This window comes from Sapajus apella, unplaced genomic scaffold (assembly GCF_009761245.1).
Source record: "Sapajus apella isolate SASKATOON/1434 unplaced genomic scaffold, GSC_monkey_1.0 scaffold188, whole genome shotgun sequence".
Lineage (NCBI taxonomy): Eukaryota > Metazoa > Chordata > Mammalia > Primates > Cebidae > Sapajus > Sapajus apella.
Window position 1 is genome coordinate 615922 of NW_022437128.1, and position 25163 is coordinate 641084.

At 51.3% G+C, this 25163-nt stretch overlaps 3 protein-coding genes across 10 annotated transcripts in view; 2 read left to right on the forward strand and 1 right to left on the reverse strand.

Moving 5' to 3' along the window:
* The window catches only part of MSH5 (mutS homolog 5), a 23034-nt gene extending 13133 nt beyond the window's left edge, over positions 1 to 9901 (forward strand). For both annotated transcript variants that reach the window (XM_032269022.1, XM_032269023.1), the window contains 15 exons: positions 863 to 1001; positions 1129 to 1191; positions 5226 to 5354; positions 5641 to 5713; positions 5859 to 5968; positions 6187 to 6267; positions 6514 to 6601; positions 6875 to 7064; positions 7179 to 7305; positions 7766 to 7915; positions 8413 to 8487; positions 8698 to 8841; positions 9044 to 9181; positions 9340 to 9413; positions 9645 to 9901. In XM_032269022.1, coding sequence (XP_032124913.1) covers positions 863 to 1001; positions 1129 to 1191; positions 5226 to 5354; positions 5641 to 5713; positions 5859 to 5968; positions 6187 to 6267; positions 6514 to 6601; positions 6875 to 7064; positions 7179 to 7305; positions 7766 to 7915; positions 8413 to 8487; positions 8698 to 8841; positions 9044 to 9181; positions 9340 to 9413; positions 9645 to 9756 — 1693 coding nt within the window. In that variant the 3' untranslated portion in view covers positions 9757 to 9901. The remainder of the gene's footprint in view (positions 1 to 862; positions 1002 to 1128; positions 1192 to 5225; positions 5355 to 5640; positions 5714 to 5858; positions 5969 to 6186; positions 6268 to 6513; positions 6602 to 6874; positions 7065 to 7178; positions 7306 to 7765; positions 7916 to 8412; positions 8488 to 8697; positions 8842 to 9043; positions 9182 to 9339; positions 9414 to 9644) is intronic.
* Positions 9017 to 25094, reverse strand: VWA7 (von Willebrand factor A domain containing 7). 6 transcript variants are annotated; one of them, XM_032269021.1, is made up of 18 exons: positions 24780 to 25094; positions 24217 to 24465; positions 23321 to 23602; positions 22687 to 22783; positions 21602 to 21712; positions 20348 to 20543; positions 20081 to 20250; positions 17956 to 18068; positions 17620 to 17736; positions 16316 to 16501; positions 15138 to 15228; positions 14878 to 15030; positions 14674 to 14766; positions 13998 to 14299; positions 13780 to 13919; positions 13385 to 13589; positions 13070 to 13298; positions 9017 to 9390 (listed from the first exon to the last, which is right to left on the reverse strand). In XM_032269021.1, the coding sequence occupies exons 2-17, from the start codon at positions 24448 to 24450 to the stop codon at positions 13125 to 13127; spliced, it is 2664 nt and encodes an 887-aa protein (XP_032124912.1). In that variant the 5' UTR covers positions 24451 to 24465; positions 24780 to 25094; the 3' UTR covers positions 9017 to 9390; positions 13070 to 13124. The 6 variants fall into 6 exon arrangements, with proteins under 6 accessions (XP_032124912.1, XP_032124911.1, XP_032124907.1 ...); XM_032269020.1 differs by having other exon boundaries at positions 13415 to 13589; positions 15138 to 15270; XM_032269016.1 differs by having other exon boundaries at positions 15138 to 15270.
* SAPCD1 (suppressor APC domain containing 1) lies at positions 10231 to 12088 on the forward strand. Of its 2 annotated transcripts, XM_032269026.1 has the most exons (5): positions 10231 to 10397; positions 10646 to 10786; positions 11294 to 11389; positions 11496 to 11585; positions 11672 to 12088. In XM_032269026.1, the coding sequence occupies exons 1-5, from the start codon at positions 10284 to 10286 to the stop codon at positions 11765 to 11767; spliced, it is 537 nt and encodes a 178-aa protein (XP_032124917.1). In that variant the 5' UTR covers positions 10231 to 10283; the 3' UTR covers positions 11768 to 12088. The 2 variants fall into 2 exon arrangements, with proteins under 2 accessions (XP_032124917.1, XP_032124916.1); XM_032269025.1 differs by having other exon boundaries at positions 10266 to 10397; positions 11496 to 12088.
* Positions 25095 to 25163: the final 69 nt, after the last annotated feature.

Consider the following 25163-nt stretch of genomic DNA (forward strand, 5'->3'; position numbering starts at 1 on the left):
TCAAGAGGCTGAAGCAGGAGAATCGTTTGAACCCAGGAGGCAGAGGTTGCAGTGAGCTGAGATCATGCCACTGCACTCCAGCCTGGCTACAGAGCGAGCCTCTATCTGAAAAAAAAAAAAAAAAAAAAGAATAAGACATTATTGGCTGGGTGTGGTGGCTCACACCTGTAATCCAAGCACTTTGGAGGCCAAGGCGGGTGGATCACCTGAGGTCGGGAGTTCAAGACCAGGCTGACCAACATGGTGAAACCCCGTCTTTATTTAAAAAAAAAAAAAAAAAAAAGAGAGAGAGAGAGAGAAAATACATTATTGTTGAAGTCCCTTTAATATCCTTCCCCAAACCTTTTTTCTCTGCAGAGTTGACCATTATTATGAATTAAAGGCTTATCATTCCTAATAGGACAGGTTATGTTTTCACAGGAAAAATACGAAAATATGAATGTCTGTTGCTGTTACCCAGAGACACTTTCACAGCTAGATACAGACATACAAACTCATACTGACTCACCGTCTCTTAGCTGCAGAGCGAGCTGCAGTATTGGCACACAAATACCTCAACACACTGCTTTCCTAAAATATTGACAAGCTTCATTCCATATCCACATGGAATGACACACGGTCTTATCTGCTGAAACTGTGATATGTAGACACAATTATGGTCACATCTAGTAATTTTCAGTAGATACATGTAAACACACCTGCACGGGTAGGACACTGCACTTGCCACTACATTCCCATGGCACATTGTGGATACATATTGCCACAATCCCCAGGGACTGCAATATACTTTTTGGCAAATTTAGATCAAGATGATGAGAACTGGTGTAATTTCTAGTACCCTCACCCTAACCTTCACTTCCAGGCTGTGGTTCACACGTCCAACTCATGACCTGGGGGAACTCAATTCCCGTCTGGACGTCATTCAGTTTTTCCTGCTGCCCCAGAATCTGGACATGGCTCAGATGCTGCATCGACTCCTGGGTCACATCAAGAATGTTCCTGTGAGCCCAACGTGGAGGGCAGGGAGGTGGGGAAGGAGGTTGAAGGCTGAAACTGGGGGTTGGGCTTCTTGAGGGTCATTAGAGTGAGGGTAGGGCAAACAGTGGCTGTAACCTTGTCTGACTGTAGCTGATTCTGAAACGCATGAAGTTGTCCCACACCAAGGTCAGCGATTGGCAGGTTCTCTACAAGGTAAGGCCTTCCTTCTTGAATCCCAGAAGTCCAGGTAAAGCCCCTCAGCCTGTGTTTCCGATTGTCTGTACCCTAGACACGCTGTCCAATTTTATCCTAACCTCTTTTTTTTTTTGAGACAGAGTCTTTCTTTGTCACCCAGACTGGAGTATACTGGTGTGATCTTGGCTCACTGCAACCTCTGTCTCCCAGGTTCAAGCAATTCTCCTGCCTCAGCCTCCTAAGTAGCTGAGATTACAGGCCTGCGCCACCTCACTGGGCTAATTTTGTATTTTTAGTAGAGATAGAGTTTCTCCATATTGGTCAGGCTGGTCTCGAACCCCCGCTCTCAGGTGATCCGCCTGCCTTGGCCTCCTATAGTGCTGGGATTACAGGCTTGAGCCACCAAAGTCTCACTCAGTCGCCCAGGCTGGAGGGCAGTGGCGCGATCTTGGCTCACCACAACCTCCGCCTCCGGGGTTCAAGCAATTCTCCTGCTTCAGCCTCCTGAGTAGCTGGGATACAGGTGTGCACCACCACGCCCAGCTAATTTTTGTATCTTTAGTAGAGATGGGAGTTTCACCATGTTGCCCAGGATGGTCTTGATCTCTTGACCTCATGATTGCCCTCATGGGCTTCCCAAAGTACTGGGATTACAGGTGTGAGCCACGGCGCTTGACCTTTTATAGAGATGAGGGGCACCATGTCGTCCAGGCTGGTTCACTCACTGTGTCACCAGGCTGGAGTTGGAGTACAGTAGCGTTATCTCTGCTTACTGCAACCTCCACCTTCTGAGTTCAACTGATTCTCCTGCCTCAGCCTCCCGAGTAGCTGGGACTACAAGTGCCCGCCACCACGCCTGGCTAATTTTTGTATTTTTAGTACAGACAGGGTTTCACCATATTGGCCAGGCTGGTCTCGAACTCCTGACCTTGTAATCTGCCTGCCTTGGCCTCCCAAAGTGCTGGTATTATGGGCGTCAGCCACTGTGCCCAGCCTTTATTTTATTTTATTTTTATTTTGAGCATTTCCTTTTTTAGTTTTTTACTCCAGACTCATCTTGTATTTTCCTTGCACCAGCCCTGGAATCAGTTTCTCCAAGGAGCCTTGTTACTTTTTGGAGAATGGCATTAGAACCATGGTCTTGGCCAGGTGTGGTGGCTCATGCCTGTAATCCCAGCACTTTGGGAGGCTGAGGTGGGAGGATTGCTTGAGCCCAGGAGTTAGAAACCTACCTCGATAACATAGCGAAACTCCATCTCTACAAAAAATAACAAAGTTTTGCTGGGAGTGGTGGCTCACGCCTGTTATCCCAGCACTTTTGGAGGCCAAGATATGCAGATCAGGAAGTTAGGAGATCGAGACCATCCTGGCTAATGTGGTGAAACCCCATCTCTACTAAAAATGCTGAAAATTAGCTGGACGTGGTGGTACATACTTGTAGTCCCAGCTATTTGGGAGTCAGAGGCAGGAGAATCGCTTGAACCCAGGAGGTGGAGGTCGCAGTGAGCCAAGATTGTGCCACTGCACTCCAGCTTGGCAACAGAGCGAGACTCCATCTCAAAATAATAATAGCAATCACCAAAGTTAGCCGGCTGTGGTAATGCATGCTTGTAGTCCCAGCTACTCAGGAGACTGAGACAGTAGGACAACCTGGGAGGCGGAGGTTGCTGTGAGCTGAGATAGTGCCACTGCACTCCTGATGGGGTGATAGAGTGAGACTCTGTCAAAAAAATCAAGTATCTGACACTTCTTTTAGGCCCTCTTCACAGACAGAACTAGGAAATACGTGTATGTATACCCATGCATACATATCTGTATTCCTATACCTATCTATATAACCCATGAGTTCATCGTGACACCTCTGATTCCAGTCAAATGCCACAGAGTTTACTCTAGGTTTCTTGCGTTCTTCATTTGTAACTTCTTTCTATGACAGTGAGAAACCTGGTTTCATTATCTGCAGTATATATACCTGACACATAAAGTAATTTTTTTTTTTAATGGAGCCTCTGTTGCCCGGGCTGGAGTGCAGTGGTACGATCTTGGCTCACTGTAACCTCCACTTCTCGGGTTCAAGTGGTTCTCTTGCTTCAGCCTTCCAAGTAGCTGGGATGACAGGCATATGCCACTATACCTGGCTAATTTTTATATTTTTAGTAGGGACAGGGTTTCACCATGTTGGACAGACTGGTCTCGAACTCCTGACCTTAAGTGATCTGCCTGCCCCAGCCTCCCAAAGTACTGGGTTTACAGGCATGAGCTATCATGCCTGGCCAGTAATTTCCATTTTTTAAAATATGAGCAGATACATACGACTATTTGTATCTCCCGTTATCACTTGTTAAAATTTATGCTCTGCTTCAGCCACAGCAGGCTTTGCATTAATTACTCTGCTTAGAATACCCACTGTGTCCCTACTCAGAATGGTACAGTGGTTAAAAGCCAGACACCTGAGTTCAAATCCCAGCTCTTCTATTTACTCACCATGAGACCCTGAGAAAATTACATCATCTCTTTGGGCTTCAGATTGCTCCTCTGTAAAATGGAAGTAATGCTAGTACCTACCTCATAGGAGCATTTTGAGGAGTGAATGAAATTAAAATATGTAAATTGTTAGAACATTGCCTGGCGTGTTGCAAACAGTCAGTATATATTAGCCCTTGGCCAGGCGCTGTGGTTCACGTCTGTAATCCCAGCACTTTGGGAGACCGAGGTGGGTGGATCACGAGGTCAAGAGATTGAGACCATCCTGGCCAACATGGTGAAACCCCGTCTCTACCAAAAATACAAATATTAGCTGGGCATGGTGGCGCACGCCTGTAGTACCAGCTACTCAGGAGGCTGAGGCAGAAGAATAGCTTGAACCCAAAAGGCAGAGGTTGTAGTGAGATGGCACCATTGCACTCCAGTCTGGGAGTGCAAAACTCTGTCTCAAAAAAAAAAAAAAAATTAGCTCTTATTCCTACCTCTGTTTATTAGCCTATGCTCTCACTCATACACAATGCCTGCCTGCCTGCCTTTTGAATAGCCTTAAGATTCACCTTATTTCCTTTTCTCTGCAAAGACATCTCAAACCATCTTATTCCATTTTAGTCTTACTCTCTGAACTTCCTTGGTAATTTTAGTTAGTTCTGGCCAGGCACGGTGGCTCATGCCTGTAATCCCAGCACTTTGGGAGGCTAAGGCGGGCGGATCACCTGAGGTTGGCAGTTTGAGACCAGCCTGGCCAACATGGAGTAACCCCTGTCTCTACAAAAAATACAAAAAATTAGCTGGATGTGGTGGCACATGCCTGTAATCTCAGCTACTTGGGAGGCTGAGGTAGGAGAATCACTGGAACCCGGGAGGCAGAGGTTGCAGTGAGCCAAGGTCACGCCATTGCACTCCAGCCTGGGCAACAAGAGCAAAATTCCATCTAAAAAAATAAATAAATACACACACACACACACACACACACACATATCTATATATGTATATATTTAGTTCTGTAACCTGGTCCATCTATTTTATTTTTTAATTTATTATTAATTATTTTATTTATTTCGAGATGGAGTTACATTCTTGCTGCCCAGGCTGGAGTGCAATGGCACAATCTTGACTCACTGCAACATCTGCCTCCTGGGTTTGAGTGATTCTCCTGCCTCAGCCTCCTGAGTAGCTGGGATTACAGGCATATGCCACCATGCCCGGCTGATTTTGTATTTGTAGTAGAGACAGGGTTTTGCCCCGTTGGCCAGGCTGGTTTCAAACCCCTGACCTCAGGCGATCCTCCCACCTTGGCCTCCCAAAGTGTTGGGATTACAGGTGTGAGCCACCGTGCCGAGCCAGGACCATATCTTAATTGTCTTTGTAGCTGCAGGGTTTAGTATAGTGCCTGGCATCGAATTTTACAGATGCCATTTTCTGTCTCACTGTTTCTTTTTGCCTTTGAGATCTTCCCTCTTTGTTACTGTGATCTTCTCTGCTGATCTTTGTTCTTCTGAGTTTGTCCCTATCCCCACCTCAACCCGAGCTGCATATGGGCTGCCCTCCTTGTTGTGTTTCTCTCACAGACTGTGTACAGTGCCCTGGGCCTGAGGGATGCCTGCCGTTCCCTGCCGAAGTCCATCCAGCTCTTTCGGGACATTGCCCAAGAGTTCTCTGATGACCTGCACCATATCGCCAGCCTCATTGGGAAAGTAGTGAGTGGAAGGAAAGAGCGAGTGCACCCAGGGATGTCAGAGAGAGAGGAGAGGGACTGGAGCCCAGGGAATGCAGTGTTCGAGATGGGGAAGCATGGGAGTTATTGAGGTCAGTTGGGTAGTTAAAGAATGGGATGGTGAGAGGAGGTGGCAGAAATTCAGGGAAGTATCTGGAGGGTGAGAGTTAAAGCAGGACTGCAGGGAGAATTGGGGCCCAAGGAGAGCTGAGGAACAGGACAGAAAGAGGGTACCGGGTGCTAAGAAGCAGTACCTCTTATCTCCTCAGGTAGACTTTGAGGGCAGTCTTGCTGAAAATCGCTTCACAGTCCTCCCCAACATAGATCCTGAAATTGATGAGAGTGAGTGTTGGGTGAGGATGGGCCTGTGAGCCCTGTGCAGGGATGGACTACCATCCTTGGCAGGTGGTCACCACAGCTGGGGATCTTCATAGCAACCAGGGCAGGAGCCTCACTTTTGATAACCACATGTCTTCCACCCTCGTAGAAAAGCGAAGATTGATGGGACTTCCCAATTTCCTCACTGAGATTGCCCGCAAGGAGCTGGAGAATCTGGACTCCCGTATTCCTTCATGCAGTGTCATCTATATCCCTCTGGTGAGGGTAGGAGAGTGGGTGTAGCCTTCAGAGGTCTTTTGGGGGAGATAGGCTTATGAAAGACACACTGGTAGATAAGAAAACTTATGGGGCAGCCTGAAGAACATGAACACCTTTTTGTGGGGATACAGGGATCTCTTAAGCTTCCTCTAGGGAGAGGAGGTGTCCAGTAAGTCTCCAAGCAGGAGAGTTGAGTATCTCCTCTTTACTCTCCCCAGATCGGCTTCCTTCTTTGTATTCCTCGCCTGTCTTCCATGGTAGAGGCCAGTGACTTTGAGATTGATGGACTGGACTTCATGGTAAGACCCTTAACCTCTGTAGGTGAGTGATGAGGAAAATGAGTCAACTGCTGAGGGAGGGCCTTACCCCATAGCAGCACTGCCCAGTATGGGATCTCTCCTCTGTGGTTTTATTCTGAGCTTTACCGGCACTGCGGCAAAGGAAAGAGAAGTCAGGGTTAGGGGCTGGAGGTGAGGTTAGAAAAGTGAGGAAGAAGAGGAGGACCAAGAGATGCAAAGCCCACAGTTTTGAACCCTGGTACCCAGTTTCTCTCAGAGGAGAAGCTTCACTATCGTAGTGCCCGAACCAAGGAGCTGGATGCATTGCTGGGGGACCTGCACTGCGAGATCCGGGGTAAGGAGGAGCCAGAGGTTATGTGCATTGTAAGATGTTTTTAAAAAAGCAGCAGCCAGGGGCAGGAGGAGAGTGGGCAACTTGGGAATGTTTCCAACAGGCCCCTTCTCTTCCTACTCTGTCTCTCTCACTCTGACTCTATCTTTTCCTCTGAATGTCTTGAGGTCTCAGATTTTATCTGCACACCTGTTTCCAGATCCCTCCAGGGGCCTCTGCCTCTCCTTCAGTTTCCCCTGGAGCTGACCTCCAGCTCCCTCCCTCACCCCCTCTCAGACCAGGAGACGCTGCTGATGTACCAGTTGCAGTGCCAGGTGCTGGCACGAGCAGCTGTCTTAACCCGAGTATTAGACCTTGCCTCCCGCCTGGATGTCCTGCTGGCTCTTGCCAGTGCTGCCCGGGACTATGGATACTCAAGGCCCCGTTACTCCCCGCAAGTCCTTGGGGTACGAATCCAGAATGGCAGGTAAGAATAGAGGTGGGTGGAGGAATAAACATGAGGGGTCCAAAGGCTCCATCTTCTGGGGCTTCATCCATTTTGATCCACAAGCTATGCAAGATGCCTCTTCACCCACTGCAGACATCCTCTGATGGAACTCTGTGCCCGAACCTTTGTGCCCAACTCCACAGAATGTGGTGGGGACAAAGGAAGGGTCAAAGTCATCACCGGACCCAACTCATCAGGGAAGAGCATATACCTCAAACAGGTGAGGAGAAGCCCTACAGCCTGGGCCTCTGGCATCTTCTGCATCTACTCCACCCCTACTTGTAACACCCAATCCAAGCTCCTGCAGCAATTTTCCCCTGTTTTCTGACCCCACCCTTCATGAAAGGACCATGTGCTTCCATTTCACATGTTCTCATTCTCTATTAGAGAGCCATGCTCTAATGGAACTTTCCATGGCTCAAATTCCTCCACCCGCCTCTGAGTAGGTACACGCCACTCCCAAGTATGTCTCTGCCCATGTCCCATGCCTCTTTACTGATCCTAAATTAGCCAACGGGGCTATGATCAGGATTGGGGGAGGAGAGACAGAGTCAGTGTATTCTTTACCTTTTTTTCCTGTTTCACTCTATCTCTCTTTGATCTGTCATTCATGCCTTGAGCCTCTCTTTCACCTCAGCCCATAGCACCAGGCCCCAGGCCCTGTCTCCTTCCCTATTCAGGTAGGCTTGATCGTATTCATGGCCCTGGTAGGCAGCTTTGTGCCAGCAGAGGAGGCTGAAATTGGGGCAGTAGATGCCATCTTCACGCGAATTCATAGCTGTGAATCCATCTCCCTTGGCCTCTCCACCTTCATGATCGACCTCAACCAGGTCAAAGGGAGCAAAGGGAGGTGGGATTGAGGGAGCGGGTAATGGGGAAGGAACCCCTGAAAATGCTCAGAACAGGAAAGCATGCCCTCTGCTGCATACCCTCTATACTAAAATTGGGAAGCGCTAGGGTCAGAGACAGAAAGAATCAATACCACAAATACCTCTTATTTTTATTTTTATTTTTTTATGTTTTTTTTTCTTTTTTTTTATTTTAAAGATTAGAGATGGGGTTTCACCGTGTTGGCCAGGCTGGTCTTGAACTCCTGACCTCAGGTGATCCGCCCGCCTCGGCCTCCCAACACAAACACTTTATGAATGCTTGCTTCGTGTGAGTCACTGTTGGCAAAGAGAGGATGAACAAAGCATGCACCTCACCATTCTAGAACTTGCAGTGCAGTGGGGATGTCGCATATACAGCTTTATTCACAGGTCAACTGTGGTCAGTGCATTACAGGCCTCCAATACTAACTTTCCCTTGTCCACCTTACGCCCAGCAGGTGGCGAAAGCAGTGAACAATGCCACTGCACAGTCGCTGGTCCTCATTGATGAATTTGGAAAGGGAACCAACACGGTGAGGGGAGAAGCTGATAAGGGGAGAAACTAAGGAGGGGAAAACAGAGGAGGATGAAGGAGCATGTGAGTGAGGCTGGACCTCTGGAATAGAATAGGGCTGTGTGGGCAGAAAAGAAACAGTACATAAGATAGGGAAAGGCCAGTGCAAGTGCAGAGGGACACATGGGATCCCCATGGCTCTGAACCCTAATCTCTGCCTTCTTTGCAGGTGGATGGGCTTGCACTTCTGGCCGCTGTGCTCCGACACTGGCTGGCACTTGGACGCACATGCCCCCACATCTTTGTGGCCACCAACTTTCTGAGCCTTGTTCAGCTACAGCTGCTGCCACAAGGACCCCTGGTGCAGTATTTGGTGAGCAGATCAATCTAGTCCCTCGGGGGCCCCTAGGCTCTGCATTTCCCAGCGGTGGAGATTGGCTCCTCTATCAGAACAAGGGCTCCCTCGGTACAAAGACCACATCCCTTCCCTTTTCTCCCTCCCCACGGGATTGGCCAAAGGTTTCAGGACAGGAAGGAGGTGATTGACAATATACTGTCTTTTATTCTCTTTTAAGACCATGGAGACCTGTGAGGATGGCAATGACCTTGTCTTCTTCTATCAGGTTTGCGAAGGTGTGGCAAAGGCAAGCCATGCCTCCCACACAGCTATCCAGGCTGGGCTTCCCAACAGACTCGTGGCTCGTGGCAAGGAGGTGATGAGATCCAAATGCACAACCACCTCCACCTCAGAGCTCCCTTCCATTCCTACTCCTACTGGGGCCTGGGTCTACGTCCACAGAATTTCTGACCCTTATTTCCCCTTCTCTTCCCTAACTCCCCTAAGCCCTCCAACCTTCTTGCTTGTTCCTAGGTCTCAGACTTGATCCGAAGTGGAAAACCCATCAAGCCTGTCAAGGATTTGCTAAAAAAGAACCAAATGGAAAAGTGAGTGCATGGCCCCAGTGTCTTCACTCTCTGCATCTTCTCCTATGGCTCTTCTCCCCTTTTCAGGGACTCATCCTTCCTCCAGCACTTTGCCCTTCAGAAACCCATCATTTCTTTCTGAAACCCCTAAATCTTCAAGATCCCAGGTTTTCTGTGCCACAGCCTCTCCCCTCTGCCCAGGGACTTGGTTGTCCATTCTCCCATAAATCTCACTATTTTCTCTTTCTTCAGTTGCCAGACATTAGTGGATAAGTTTATGAAACTGGATTTGGAAGATCCTAACCTGGACTTGAATGTTTTCATGAACCAGGAAGTGCTGCCTGCTGCCACCAGCATCCTCTGAGAGTCCTTCCTATGCCCTCCTCAGCCTCCTGAGATCCCAGTGGGCTGCCAGGCCCTCTTTGTTTTCTTATCTCCTTCAGACCCAGAATTTTTAGTTTCTCTAGAAATTTTGTTTCATATTAGGAATAAAGTTTATTTTGGAGAAAGGTATTGTTTCTTTAGGCCAGCCAAAACAAAGAGACTAGGAAAGAGCTGAAACACAGAGCAGGAATCCACAGGGGAACCTGCCCTGCCTCAGTAAAAATACAATGTCATTGCTGTAGGAAGACCCTCGGATTCTACCCAAGGAGACTTCATGAGAATCAACCACTTCAGAGAGGCCCTACAAAAACAAATTAGAGGGAAGACAGAGGGGCCCACGGGAGATGGTCTCTCTTCTCAAGTGGGAACATCCAGCCTCAGACAGACACAGCAGGAAGGGGCCTGAGAGGCTGACAGAAGCAGGATGGGTGCAAGGCAGGGGTGGAGGGGAGGGACCAGTCCAGGCTACACCAGTGGGAGTGGCTCCACTCTTCCCACCTCAGAGCCATGGGGAGCCAGGGCCCTGGCGGGCTGCCCTTGGTACAGGCTCCCTACACGGTCCTGCTGCTGCCGCTGGGGACAAGCCGCCAAGACCCAGGGGCCCAGAGCTTCTTCCTTTGGGTGAGTATCAGCCAAGCAAGAGGTCCTAGGGGAAGTCTTTCTCCATAGATCTGCCTTTTATATTTCCACTCAAGTTGAGGGCCCACAGTGTTCTCGCCTGCCTCCTCTTGCCCTTCAGGTCCTCAGTGGCCAGTCTGGGCTCACACTCAGTGACCACACAGTGAACCCAAACAGGGGGGGAGAGGAAGGGCCATGACCCAGAGCCCTGCTGTAGCATAAGAGTCAGCCTCTGTGTTTGCCTTTCCAAGCTGCGGAGGATGCAGGCTCTGGAGAGAGAACAGGATGCCCTGTGGCAGGGGCTGGAGCTGCTAGAACATGGCCAGACCTGGTTTAAAGACCGTCTGAGGGAGGCGCATCGACAGCAGCTGCATCTGGGGGCCGTCGGTGAGGTAAGGGGGCTGTCCCTCTGTGTGAATTGGGGGAGGGCCAGGGAGGGAGGAGCAGGGAATGTGTAGACACAGCCTGAGACCACTCTGGAGAGGGGAGAGTTAATGGTCAGGGATCATGAGTTGGAGGCAGCATCATAATGACAGGATGCCACCAAGTGTTAAGTTGGTGTTCATTGTTGGGGCTGGAGGAAGCTGGTCTGCATTCCATTCAGAGGGATTTGGATCACTCCATGGAGATGAGGGCGTGGCCTGGATTATTCCAGTGGGGCAGGGATGGACAGGGAGGCTCCATGAAGAGTAGTGAAAGGGGTTATTGTGCTATTTGAGTGGGTAGAGGAACTGACATCAGCTCTAAAGAGATGGAGGTGCGAGTATTGGATTTTCCCACCTGCCTGGGAGGGATGAGGGGATCCAGATGAGGGGAGGGATGGCCTGTGGTGACAGGAATAGAGTGGCAGATGGACCTCAGGTTTTTACCATGTTGTCAGCCTTCAACTCCTCCTCTAGAATTTTCTAACAGATTTACACCCAGAGCCTGGTGGCCCCCAGTTAGCCCAGATTCAAAAGGTGAACATCTGTTTGCAGAATCTGATTCAGGAGAAGGTGAGTTTATTGTTTTCAGTTTAGACTTTTGGGAAGTGGGACTAGAGAGTGGAGTTGTTGGGGTCAGTGCTGGCTTAACAGAAAACACAGCGAATTTCCCCTCCAGTTCTCCCCAAGTACACTGAACAAGGCTAGTTCCTGCACCACCCAGGATTCAAAGGAAAGACCAAGGAAGCCGAACTTGTGGCAGCAACAGGTAAACTTCAAGGGAGAGGGCAGGAGCCCCCACCCTACAGGGCAGGGAGGAGCCCAGAGGGCCCGTCTGTTTCTCCTCTCCTCTAGGAGTTGTCAAGGCAGCAGAAAGGAGTCACCCAGCCAAAGGAGGAGATGGCTCAGTGGGGCTGCCCTAAGGGGCCAAGAGGCCCTACCCGTGTCTAAACCTTCCTCTCACTCCCCTAAGTCTGGTGAAAGAGTCAGAAGCCCCAGGCTCCTTATTCTGCTTCTTAACAGCTAAAAAAATGGCTCCAGGTAGTAAGTCAATAAAGTTCAGACATCTTGGTGTAACGTGTCTCCTCTACTCCTGAAAACTTTCTTTCATCTTCTTGGTGTCACATGTCCTCATTCTCCCCTATATGAAATGCCAAAATGGTCTTTCTTTGAAATCCCTCTGGGAAGAAGATATGTTTATTGAAACTGTCCTTCAGCCTTAAATACAAAAATAAAACCGAAGCTGCTCCAGAAAACAACTTTCTCCAAAAATGTCTTTGTTTCTCATAGGGTTAGGAAAAGTGCATTGTGGGAAAATCCACTGCCATCTATTCCAGTCTTGCAGGGTTTTCTGTTTTGTTTCTGAGATAGGATCTCACTGTTGCCCATGCTGTAGTGCAGTGATGTGACCACAGTTTACTGCAGCCTTGACCTCCTGGAATCAAGCCATCCTCCTGCCTCAGCCTCCCAGAGTGCTGGGATTACAGACATGAGCCACTGCACTCAGCCCCAGTCTCGAAGTTTTTAGGAAAGGAAAGGGATGTGGAGAAAAAAAACCTTCATTGGCCAGGTGTGGTGGCTCACGCCTGCAATCTCAGCACTTTGGGAAACCAAAGCATGTGGATCATATGAGGTCAAGGGTTCAAGACCAGCCAGGCTGGCCAACATGATGAAACCCTGTCTCTACTAAAAATACAAAAAATTAGCTGGGCATGGTGGTGGGCACCTGTGATCCCAGCTACTGGGGAAGCTGAGGCAGGAAAATCGCTTGAACCTGGGAGGTGGAGGCTGCAGTGAGCTGAGATTGTGCCATTGCACTCCAGCTTGAGCGACAAGAGCAAAACTCTGTCTCAAAAAAAGGAAGGAAGGGAGGGAGGGACGGAGGGAGAGAGAGAGAGAAAAGAAGGAAGGAAGGAAGGACGAGAGAAAGAAAAAGAAAAGAAAGAAAGAGAAAGAAGGAAAGAAAGAAAGATAAAAAAGAGAAAGAAAAGAAAAAGAAAAAGAAAGAAAGAAAAGAAAAGAAAGAAGGAAGGAAAGAAAAAACAAGAGGCCAGGCATGGTGGCTGGCCGGGCACAGTGGCTCCCATCTGTAATCCCAGCACTTTGGGAGGCTAAGGCAGGTGGATCACGAGGTCAGAGTTCAAGACCAGCCTGGCCAATATGGTGACTCCGTCTCAAAAAAAAAAAAAAAAAAAATCTAGGAGAGGTAAGGTCCTAAGGCCTATGTGGCAAATGTGTCCCAGGTCTTCTTACCAGTGGGGCAGGTTGAAAATAGTTCTGGAGACCCATCCCTGTAGAGCCTGTTGTGTCACCAGGAGTCCAGGCCTAGCAGAAGCAGCACCCCTCCAATTGTGCCCCACCACGGGCTGCCCGACAGCCCTGCCCCAGCCCTGCCTTGAGTCACCATTGTGAAGGGGCAAAAGGCAGGGGTGGCCGTGGTGAAGATAGGGTCATGTGAGTGGGTAGGGGCAGCGAGCTGGTCCTGCAGGGAAGAGGAGGAGAATGACAGGGGGTGCTAGAGCTGTACCCACGTTAAACCTACATCACGCTTCCCCCTGCCTTGCCTACCCTGTGATGGAAAGTAGCGGTGCCTCTCACCTGCCGGGCTGGGGCCAGCACCAGGAGCCGGAGGAAAGCATGAGTCGGGGGCACTGGGCTGGCTTCTCGTCCCGCGGCAGTCACAGTCACCATCACCACGGAATCCGGGGGCGCTGAGTCTGGGACCTCCAGCCACAGGCGGCCCCAGGCGGACTCATTCAGTTCCAGGTGAGCCCTGGAGAGAGGATACGGGCGTCGGGCTAAAGCCCCAGGCTGGCAGAGCCCAGAGCCAGGGGATTCCTGCAGGGGCAAGGGAGGGGAGAGGAGGATTCTGAGGGCCAATCGGAAGGGGCCAGGGGCGGGACTTGGGATAAGCATGGGTCAGGCAAGATGCCAGAAGGCGCTGAAGGGTTCAGGGGCCTCACCTGGAGAGGTTGGAGGTGAGGGAGAAGCTGGGGTTTACGGATGTCCTAAGGTCAAGATCCTGAGGGCCCGAGAAGCTGGCGACGCGGAGACTGAGAGGGACCTTGCTGCCCGGGGCCAAGAAACCCGAGGGACTGGTAAGCTGCAGAGAACGGCTCGTCAGGGAAGGGGCCGCTCCAACTCTCTCCAGCCCCAGCCGCACCCTCCCCTAACATCTCACCTCCAGAAGGACAGGGACCACAGTGCTAGGCTGAGGGGCAGCCCTGTGCAGGCGCCGCCCCACTCCGTCCTGGCCAATCAGCTCCAGGGAGAAGGGTCTAGGGGTGGACAGCAGCGTGGCCGGCAGCGAGGCTGCGAGGAGACCTCGCTCTGGGGGTCCCACGGGCTCCAAGGGTACCTGGCCTAGTTCGGCACCCTCGGGGACCCCTCGAAGGATGACGTGGGAGAAATGCGGCTGAGGATCCCCGGGACTGGCTCTGGAACCCAGCCCTGTCACTTCTACCAGCAGCTGGGTCTGTAGACCTGGGACAGGGGCGAGGAGGGGAGAACATTGTGAGATTCAGAGACACAGGGAGAAAAGAATTAATGGCCTTCAAAATAGGGGTTCCCTCTGGGGAGTATGGATGGGGAAAAGAGGTCACCTTCGAGGGGTACTAATGGGAAGCATCAGGCGGGAGTTCTGGGGTGCGGGAAATGTTCTATATCCTGAACTGGGCATATTATATGAAATCCATCAAACTATACACTTTAGTGCATATTATGTAAATTATAACTCAATGTTAAGGTTATGTATATGTATAGATGTATGTATACATCTATACATTATAGATTATATAAATATATAGAGATATTAAAAATGGGGTTATGTGGGAGGGGGGCTCAGAGAATAGATATACCTGCAACTGGCTGAGTCACGGGGTAGAGGCCAGGGTGGGGTCCATCCTCCATGGGGATCCCAAAGTGGAAGAGGAAGTCCAGGGAGGTCTGGGCTGGGAGAGGGCAAAGGCAGTCAGAACTCTTCCCTAAAGGAGTGTGACTGATAGTGCTCTCTGAGGCCTGCAGTCTCTCCTTCCCCTTCCCAGGAACGCCTCCCTCCTTACCTTGCACTCTCACCCCAGGGGTGCCCTCAGCTGTGACCTGGATCTCCCAGGTTCCTGTCTGCAGAGGGTCATCCATGGTCACCATCCAGAACTGCCCAAAGCGGCGAGTGTGACCCAGAGGACCCATGCCTTCTTCCTGGCCCTGGGAGACCCCTGGGGTCAGGGAATAAACTGTCACATGAAACACTTGCTCTCCCTGAGTACACTCCCCCAATTGTCTATTCCCCAGGCCCCATTCTTTGCCCTGCCTTCAAAGGTACCTGCAGGGTTCTTGATCCAGAAGCTGCTGATGTCTCCATGGATCCGGACTGTGATCCTCTGGAGCAGCCCATCCACACTGAACACAAGTGGCTGCCCAGGCAGCACAACAGGAGGGTCCAGGGGAAGAGTCACCTTGAGGGATGGGCAGGACCAGAAAATGGGGGAGATGATGAGGTGTGGGATCAGGTGGGAACAAATACAGAAGAAAGGGGAGATGGAAAGAAACCATGTCACACACAGAGAAAGGGACGCCAGTGAGAGGGGGGCACAGGGCCAGGGATGAAGTTATTATGGTCAGTGACAAAGTTGGAGGCAAGGGATTCAGGATTAGACAGTCACATCTTGTACCCCATTAAAAGATGACAGGCCAGGCATGGTGGCTCATGCCTGTAATCCCAGCACCTGGGAGACCAACACAGGAGGATCATTTGAGACCAGGGGTTCAAGACCAGCCTAGTCAACATAATGAGACCCTGTCTCTACAGAATACAACCCCCCAAAAAAAAGATGGTAGGACTTTCTGTGGTAACCCTGAGGGCAGAAAACTGGAGGCCAACTGGGGAGGGGTTTACTGATATGAAAGGGCAATGCAGGCTGGGCACTGTGGCTCATGCCTGTAATCCCAGCATTGTGGGAAGGCAAGGTAGGTGGATCACTTGAAGTCAGGAGTTCGAAACCAGCCTGGCCAAAAAAATGGTGAAATCCTGGCTCTACTAAAAAAAATACAAAAATTAGCTGTGCCTGGTGGTAGGTGCCTGTAATCCCAGCTACTGGGGAGACTGAGGCAGGAGAATCCCTTGAACCTGGGAGGTGGAGGATGCAGTGAGCCAAGATCACACCATTGCACTCCAACCTGGGCAACAGCATGAGACTCCATATCTCTCTCTATCTATCTATCTATCATCTATCTATCTATCTATCTATGTCTATCTATCTATGTATCTATCTATCTATATCTATGTATCTATCTATGTATCTGTGTATCTATCTATCTATCTATCTATCTACCTATCTGCAGTGGCTAGCCATGGATCTTAGAGGGAGGGAAACTTCCTTTCCAGCCCCATGACTGGAAGAGCAACACAGCAGTGAGAGTGATTCCCCTTTCTCCTATTAGAAAAGAGGTGCAACCTGATCACCCTTCAGTTCCTAAGTGAGTACACTGGCCCCCACTTACCAGGGCAGCCATGCTCTCCCCAACAATGGTTGCCACGTCCTGAATGTGCCGGTTTTTGGTGAAAATCACCTCTCCTCCTGAGGCCAGGGCCACTGCTTTGTATGGCTCAAAACGCAGAGGGGACAAGACCTCACGCCGAGCTCGGCCCTGAACCCTTGATGGGTCTTCAGTCACCAGGAATGTTACCTGAGGCCAGAAGAGAGGGCCCAGTGGTTGAGTTATCCAAGTGCCATCCACTATTATAAATGAGAATCCCTGGCCGGGCGCGGTGACTCACGCCTGTAATCCCAGCACTTTGGGAGGCTGAGGCAGGTGGATCACGAGGTCAAGAGATCGAGACCATCCTGGTCAACATGGTGAAATCCCGTCTCTACTAAAACTACAAAAAATTAGCTGGGCATGGTGGCGCGTGCCTGTAGTCCCAGCTACTCAGGATGTTGAGGCAGGAGAATTGCCTGAACCCAGGAGGCGGAGGTTGCGGTGAGCCGAGATCGTGCCATTGCACTCCAGCCTGGGTAACAACAGCGAAACTCCGTCTCAAAAAAAAATAAATAAATAAATAAAATAAAATAAAAATGAGAATCCCTGTGCTCAAGCTTTCTCCAGAGTTGATGGTTCGTGATAAGGTCTCTGCCTGCCTCTGGCTGCTAGAGTGGGGTCTCCCAATGACAACCCCCTGCCTTCAGTTAGTAGTTGGCCACCACTGGCTGGGTGCGGTGGCTCACATCTGTAACCCCAGCACTTTGGGAGGCTGAGGCGGGCGTATCACGAGGTCAGGAGTTCAAGACAAGTCTGGCCAACATAGTGAAACCCCATCTCTCCTAAAAACACAAAAAATTAGCCAGGCATGGTAGTGCGTGCTTGTAGTCCCAGATACTTGGGAGGCTGAGGCAGGAGAATTGCTTGAACCCGGGAAGTGGAGGTTGCAGTGAGCCAAGATCTCCACACTGCACTCTAGCTTGGACAACAGAGTGAGATGTTGTCTCAAAAAAAAAAAAAAAAAGTAGTTGGCCACTCCCTTGTAACTGTCACAGTGGATTTTTGGTGACTAGATTTCCAGTTCTTCACATTGTTTATTGGGCAGGTTCAAATACAAATTCAGCATTATTAAGGGTAGGGCCTCCTGTGCGTGAGCATCATTAAAGGTATCAGGAAATGTTCCGTTCATTGTGCGCTTCTCCCACCATGCACCAAGGCTTGTTGGGCCACTACAGTGTGGTGCAACCCTCGTTATGAGACTGTCATCACAGGATCTCCCCCATCCCTGGGCAGCTAACACTGGGTCTCTCATCAGCTCTGCTCACCCGGCAGCGCCGCTCCTGAGTCAGGGATTCCACCTGGTTGGTGAGAAAGGCATCCTTGGGGGAGGCATCCGTGAAGACAAAGATGTCTGAGAGTGGCGGTGTATGCAGCAGGGCCAGCTGGCAGGGAAAGCAAGGGCCAGTGTTAACAATGGCAGCAGGAGGGGAATGGGCAGAGCCAAGGAGGATGAAGCAAAAGGGAATATGGCCCGGGAATCCTGGTGTGAAGCTAGTGATCTAGGGTCTGAAGGTGGTGGGGAGCCCCAGGAGGGATCTAGCTCCCCCTGGTGGTGGGGCCAGGAAAGGGGGGATAAGAAGGGAAGAAGGGAGGGGACAGACCTGCAGGGCTGACAGGCACATCTCAGGCTCATCTCCACCCCCCAAGGCATGGATCTCATTAAGCTGTTGCCAGAAGCTGTCAGGGTCACTGGTTGTAAACACAGGGCCAAACCCTGGGAAGGGGAAGGGAGGTTAAGATAAGTGAGAAAAGAGCTCCCCTCATTCCTACCAAGAGCCACCTCCCCAGTTAAGAAGCCTGCTGTGCTCCTGGAGTGGACAAGCATTGAAGTAACAATATTCCATTATAAGACTCATAATTGTCAGTGCAGGGTGGGGGAGGGCAGGGCAGTCTTAGGTGTCCCTGGTGGGTGGGAAGATGGGCCTCCACTCCCTTAAAAAAAATGGTGGCATTTCCTGTAGGCCTTTATTGGATACATGTACATATGAAAAAAAAAAAAAAACCACCTAGGGCCGGTCATGGTGGCTCATGCTTGTAATCCCAGCACTTTGGGAGGCTGAGGTGGGACGAGATCAAGAGATTGAGACCAGCCTGACCAACATGGAGAAACCCCATCTCTACTAAAAATACAAAAATTAGCTGGGCATGGTGGTGAGCACCTGTAGTCCCAGCTACTAGGGAGGCTGATACAGGAGAATCGCTTGAACCCAGGAAGCAGAGGTTGCAGTGAGCCGAGATCACACAGCTGCACTCCAGCCTGGAGACAGAGCTGAGACTCTCCGTCTCAAAAACAAACAAACACAAACTGGTCACACCTATAATCCCAGCACTTTGGGAAGCTGAGGTGGGAGGATCACTTGAACCTAGGAGTTCGAGATCAGACTGGGTAACATAGTGAGGCCCCATCTATACAAAAAAATACAAAAATTAGCTGGATACGGTGGTGCTTGCCTATGGTCCTAGCTACTCAGGAGGCTGAGGCAGGAGGATCGCTGGAATCGTGGGCTGCTATGAGCCATGGTCATACCACTGCACTCCATCTTGGCTGACAGTGAGACTCTCCCGCTATCTCAAAGGAAAAAAAAAAGAAAAAAAAAGTTTCCTCACCAGAAAAAAGACAGAATAATAGCACTTACCTCAGAGACTTAGTGGGAAGACTGAATGAGTTGAGTTGATTTTATAAATCTTAGGCTAGTGCTTTGACACATAATAAGCGCTAAGTTCTTCATTTATACCTTCATCAAACATATACTAAGTCTCTATTAAATGCCAGCCACTGTAGGATGTATGCAGACAAATAAGACTCAATCCCTACCTTTAGGCAACTCAGTCCAGTAGGCATTTTATTTGCATCGTTTCAACCCTGGGAGTCAGGCAGGATGAGGCAGGCAACTGACTCATTTTATGCATGATGAAATTGAGGCAAATAAAGTTTAAATGACCAGCCTAAAGACACACAGACTTAAGCCAGATAGTCTAACTCCTAATCAGTGGGAAAGGAATACAGTGCAGGTAGCTGTCTCCGATGCTTCCCAGAAGCCTGGCCCAACCAACCCCATCTTCACCCCAATCTCTGTCGATAGGAAATGAAGAGAATTGAAAATGGCTTATTTTGGACACGTCTTTGTAGCAATGTTTTAAAAAAAGAAAGACTAAAAAAAAAAAAAAAGAAAATGGCTTATTAGCATGAAAACCTAAGAAAGCAGAAGCATGGATTATGCATTAAACTCATGGAAAGTGCTGCCATTTTAGAAACAGTGGGAGAAAAGGCTGCTAGCTAACTCCTTTTCTTTCACAGACAGGGTCTCACTGTGTTGCCCAGGCCGCCCTGGATTGCAGTAGTGCGATCACGGCTCACTGCAGCCTCAATTTCCTGGGGTCAAGTGATCTTCCTGCCTCAGCTTCCCAAGTAGCTGGGACTATAGGCATGCGCCACCACACCCAGATAATTTTCATTAATTTTTTTGTAGAGACCTGAGTCTATGTTGCCCAGGTTGGTCTTGAACTCCTGGGCTCAAAGGATCCTCCCACCTCCACCTCCCAAAGTTCTGGGATTATAGGCGTGAGCCACCCCAGCCAGGCTGCTGCTAATTTTCTGTATGCTCACAGTAGAGGCTCACTCAGCCTTACAGGAAATGCCACCTCAAGGCCACTTCCTCACCACAGCCCTTTATGCCCTACCTTGCATTTTCCTCCACTCCACTGTCCTAGCCAGACCACACTCACCTGGGTCATGAAAAGGCACCAGGACATAGTGGACAGGCTCCATGGGGCTGCCCCTCCGCTGCTCCACAATGTGGCGAGCCTGGATTTTGGCAGCATTGATCTCCTCACCCATGCTGCCCGTGGTGTCCAAGACAAAGCTCAGGCTGGAGGCTGGGGTGATGTCCAGCAGCCTGGGGAGCAGGCCGGAGACACAGTGAAGGGTCTGCACGTTTGTCCCCAGCATCTGGTTTCTCACATGGGGGGGTCCATCCCCAGGAGGCCACTCACCTGGAGAAATCCCTGTCTCCCAGGCGGCTTCGCAGAAGGCTGAAGGCCTGGATGGAGGCTAGAAGGGCCAGTTTTGCAGCCTGGAGGTGCAGCATGTGGTGAGGAGAGAAGCCTGGGGATGTGCTGTCCTTGTTGATGCCTCCCCGAGGTGGCTGGGAGCTGCTCCGGTCAAAATGGCCCCCATGGCTACATTTCCCTGGTTTGGCGAAAGGGATCTGGATAGCGGAGGTCAAAAACCCACTGCCTCCTAAGGAAATGAGTCCCTTTCAGACCTGGCCTGATCCTCTCACCCCTCAGCAAGGGTTCAGCAAGAAATGATGATGGGGCCGGGCATGGTGGCTCACGCCTGTAATCCTGGCACTTTGGGAGGCTGAGGCGGGTAGATCACCTGAGATCAGGAGCTGGAGACCAGCCTGGCCAACATGGTGAAACCCCGTCTCTACGAAAAATATAAAAATTAGCTGGGTGTGGTGGTGCCTGCTTGTAATCCCAGCTACTTAGGAGGCTGAGGCAGGAGAATCACTTGAACCCTGGAGGTGGAGGTTGCAGTGAGCTGAGATTGTGCCACTGCACTCCAACCTGGGCAACAGAGCTAGACTCATTCTAAATAATAATAATAATAATAATAATAACGGCCAGGTGCAGTGGCTCACACCTGTAATCCCAGCACTTTGAGAGGCCAAGGGGGGCAGATGACCTGAGGTCAGGAGTTCAAGACCAGCCTGGCCAACATGATGAAACCCCGGCTACTAAAAATACGAAATTAGCCGGGCATGGTGCTACATGCCTGTAATCCCAGCTACTTGGGAGGCTGAGGCAAGAGAATCACTTGAACCCAGGAGACAGAGGTTGCAGTGAGCCGAGATCGTGCCATTGCACTTCAGCCTGGGCAAAAAGAGTGAAACACCATCTCAAATAATAATAATAATAATGCTTTGTAGAGGGGAATTCTGGAGTAAATCTTAGGGCATGGTGGTCAATCACCACACCACATGGTGGATCTCCTGATCCCTCCAGCCAGTCCCCCAAAGCTGCCTATGGCAAGGGAGAAATCCTATCAGTGGAGGAAGAAGCTGCTCCCCTCCCCCAACCCCACCACAGCCTCCTCAGGGGACGTTCCTCCACCCACCCTGTTCCCAGCATCCTCTCCTCCTAGGAGGAGATGCCATAGCAAAGGCAAGCAAGCCTACAGACAGAGATCTGTCAGGGAGTGGCTGCCTCCCATTACTTCTGGGGAGCTTTCTTGTCTGGTACCTGGAGGCTTGGGGGGATGAGTTCCAAAGTAGCCAGAGGTGAGGAGGGTGAAGCCCAGCCAATTCCCGGGGCAGCTCAACTCCTCGCAATCGGAGCAGGTAGGATCGCTCACTGGGAAGAGAGGGCAGGGCTAGAACCCAAGATTTTGCCACTCCCAGCCTTTATCCCCACCCATCCAAAGTTCTTCAGCTTTTCCTCCCAGCTGGGATGAGGCAAAAGCCCTGAAACCTACGGTCATGGGCCCACAGTGAGACTGAATGTTTGAGACTGGGGCTGTGCTTGAAAACACAGCACGGACCAGGCACGGTGGCTCATGCCCGTAATCCCAGCACTTTGGGAGGCTGAGGCGGGTGGATTGCTTGAGTCCAGGAGTTTAAGACCAGCCTGGGCAACATAGTGAGACCTCATCTCTAAAAAGTAAATAAATACATAAATAAGAAGAAGGCCAGGCGCAGTGGCTCATGCCTGTAATCCCAGCACTTTGGGAGGCCAAGGCAGGCGAATCACCTGAGGTCTGGAGTTCGAGACCAGACTGACCAACATGGAGAAACCTCGTCTCTACTAAAAATACAAAATTAGCCAGGTGTGGTGGTGCAGGCCTGTAATCCCAGCTACTTGGGAGGCTGAGGCAGGAGAATCACTTGAACCCAGGAGGCAGAGGTTGCAGCGAGCTGAGATCTCACCACTGCACTCCAGCCTGGTCAACAGAGCAAAACTCCATCTCAAAAATAAATACATAATAAAAATCCCCCACAGTGCGTGTAGGGACCAATCCTATGGGGATTAGGCCCTTCGTGAGTTATGGAAAAGAGGCAGTTTTCGGGTAAGAGGATGAGGGGACTGTGAGAGAAGGCCCTGTGTGAGTCAGCGTGGGGAGGAAGCCACACTTCAGACAGGACTGTGATCCTCGCTATTCCTCCCTGTGTGACCTTGGGGCAGCTGCTTAACCGAGTCAGGCATTGCTTGGACTGGGAGAGATTAAGTAACATCACACCCTCTGAGACCTCAGGATGTCACACAGTGGCTGGGTGAACTTAGGAGGTGGCCCTGTGGGCTCCCACATCACCACCGGGTCATAGCTGTACCTTGTGCCAGGCTTCGGAGCTCCTGTCTTGGCCAGAGGAGGTGAGGGTGTGGCTGCTGCTCGCCCAGCTCCACCCAATTGCTATGACTGTAGAAATCCTGGTCCGGAGGATAGTAGAAAGGGAATAAGGCACTAGTCTGATCTTTCTCACCATCTCCAGCCCTAATATGCCACTCCTTCGAGTTTCCCACCCAGAAAATCCCCTACCACCCCCGCTGCTCCCACCAGACACCCCAAGTCTCCTCCACTGCCCTCTCTCCATTGCTCAGACCAGAGCTTTGCCCAGGTGGAAATCGTCCCAGTGTCTCTTCTCAGCTCAGAGTCTAACCAAAGGCCCCTCTTGGCCTGCAGAGCCCTACGACTTGTGCTACTCTGTTCACCTCTCTGACCTCGCAGCCTTCCTCTCTCACCCTCACTTCTCTCCAGCCACAGTGCCCTCCTTGCTGTTCCCACAGGGAGCACTTCCAGCTTGGAAGCGGGGACTGAGACATAGCCTCGGGGCACTGCTTGCCAGTGCCCACCCTTTCCAGAGTGAAGGAAGCATGATCAGGAAGGTACCATAGGACATGATCCATCCCAGACAGGCACACTGGAAGTGAAGACCCCTCTGACCATCCCCGCAACCCTGTTCTCACCTGCAGGGCATGGAGCGCAGCCCCGAGGCGCTGGCGGGCCAGGGTGTGGTCAAGGGCTCTGGCTGCCACCAGGGTCTCCCGCAGAGCCCCTACCAGGCGCGCACGTCCCTGACCCAGTCGCTCAGCATCAAAGTGCAGCTCGGGGTCATTTTTGGAAGTTGGTAGGAAGTCCTGGGCTGCATTGGCACGAGACACCTCACCTAAGGCTGCTCGGAACCGCCGGGAAGGAGACCCAGGTCCAAAGTAGGCAGCAAAGAGGTCATCGGCAAGGAGTGTTCGACCCTGCAGAGAAGAGCAGGGGACGGGGATCCAGGGAGGCCCCTTGGATTGACCGTTGCCCACCTTATCTCAGCAACCGACACTCAAGGCTGGCTATGAGGGTCCTCACCCCTATTAAGGAGGAAAAGTCCTGGACCTTTTTTTTCTTTTTTTTTTTTTTTTGAGACAGAGTCTTGCTCTGTCACCACTGGAATACAGAGGCACAATCTCGGCTCACTGCAACTTCTACCTCCTGGGTTCGAGCGATTCTCCTGCCTCAGCCTCCCGAGTAGCTGGGACTAGGTGCATGCCACCATGCCCAGCTAATTTTTATATTTTTAGTAGAGAAGGGGGTTTCACCATGTTGGCCAGGATGGTCTCGATCTCTTGACCTTGTGATCCATCTGCCTTGGCCTCCCAAAGTGCTGGGATTACAGGCGTGAGCCACCGCGCCCAGCCAGTCCTGGATCTTTCTAAGTAGGGGAACTCCTAATTTCAGGACCAAGACTACTGGGTATTGTTGCTGCAGGGGTGGGGCCATAGGTGTCTCTTCTTTTGGCAACCAGAACCTTCAAGGAGTAGAGGCCCCATGGAATTGGGGAATCTGGCAGGGGTGTGACAGGACCCAGGGTGCTCACCAGGAAGTCCTCAAGACGAAGAGGGGGGCGGCCTGGCGGAGGCTGCTCCAGGAAGAGCTGCAGGGTGACGTTGAGCGCTGCCTCCTCAGTCAGGTCTTGGTGGGTGATGGAGCCAGGGGCAGCCAGCAGGCTCCAGATGTTGGGGAAAAAGGCAGATGTCGGGGGCAGCAGCAGCTGCAGCAGAAGCAATGCTGAGGGGCCTGGGTGGGATTGGGGCACCTCCGTAGGGAGCATGGCTGAGACATGGACCTGGGAGACAGAAGGCTCTCAAGGGAGGAGGAAGCAGCCACGATTCCAAGGCAGGCGGCTCTGCTGGTCTCCATGAGCACCTGCTTTACCTTAAAAGTCGCGTCTGCTCCAGCCTGGCTTCCCCGCCCTCTCCCCCGTCACCCAGACAACCTGAGGGTTTCATCAGACCAATAGGAACATACACACCTGCCAGGAGAGGGGTCCAAGGCTCCTCCCCCAGGCACCCCTCCCTAGTCCCTGGATGAGTCCCCAGCCCTGCCAAAGAAACACTCCCCACGCCCAGGAAGCCTGAGTCCTCTTGGGCCCTCCCCTACCTGGTTGCTGGGTCTCCTGGGCAGGGCTGGCCTGGGCGCGACGTCACAGGGCACTTAGGTCAGAGTTATAATTAACCGGGGCTCAGTGAAGGGGGAGGGAGGCCCCAGCAGGATGGGGGAGGACGGGCAACCCGTGGCCCCTCTGCTCATGCCTACCCAAGGCCATAGGCAGCAGCCCACACTAGGGCGGGCCTCCCTTGGCTGCAGTGTGGAGGTGAATGAGAGCTGGGGAGGAGGAAGGGAGCGAGCAGCGTGACTCAGACCTGGCACAGTGCCAGGGACAGACCCAGATAGACTCACCCCTCTGCCCTCCAGGACCAGGGCCTCACTCCCACCCTGCAGCCACCAAGGATTCAGGAACCCAGCCCCTCTGCTCCCCTCTCT

Excerpts from the sequence above, each read along its gene's own strand:
- SAPCD1 (XM_032269025.1), top strand. The coding sequence starts at position 10,284 with ATGGGGAGCCAGGGCCCTGGCGGGCTGCCCTTGGTACAGGCTCCCTAC. Across the intron at positions 10,398-10,645 it reads CCCAGAGCTTCTTCCTTTGG|CTGCGGAGGATGCAGGCTCT; the intron begins GTGAGTATCAGC and ends TGCCTTTCCAAG. Across the intron at positions 10,787-11,293 it reads ATCTGGGGGCCGTCGGTGAG|AATTTTCTAACAGATTTACA; the intron begins GTAAGGGGGCTG and ends CTCCTCCTCTAG.
- VWA7 (XM_032269016.1), bottom strand. The coding sequence starts at position 24,450 with ATGCTCCCTACGGAGGTGCCCCAATCCCACCCAGGCCCCTCAGCATTG. Across the intron at positions 16,502-17,619 it reads CTCAGGAGCGGCGCTGCCGG|GTAACATTCCTGGTGACTGA; the intron begins GTGAGCAGAGCT and ends TTCTGGCCTCAG. Across the intron at positions 13,299-13,384 it reads CCGCTACTTTCCATCACAGG|GACCAGCTCGCTGCCCCTAC; the intron begins GTAGGCAAGGCA and ends TCTTCCCTGCAG.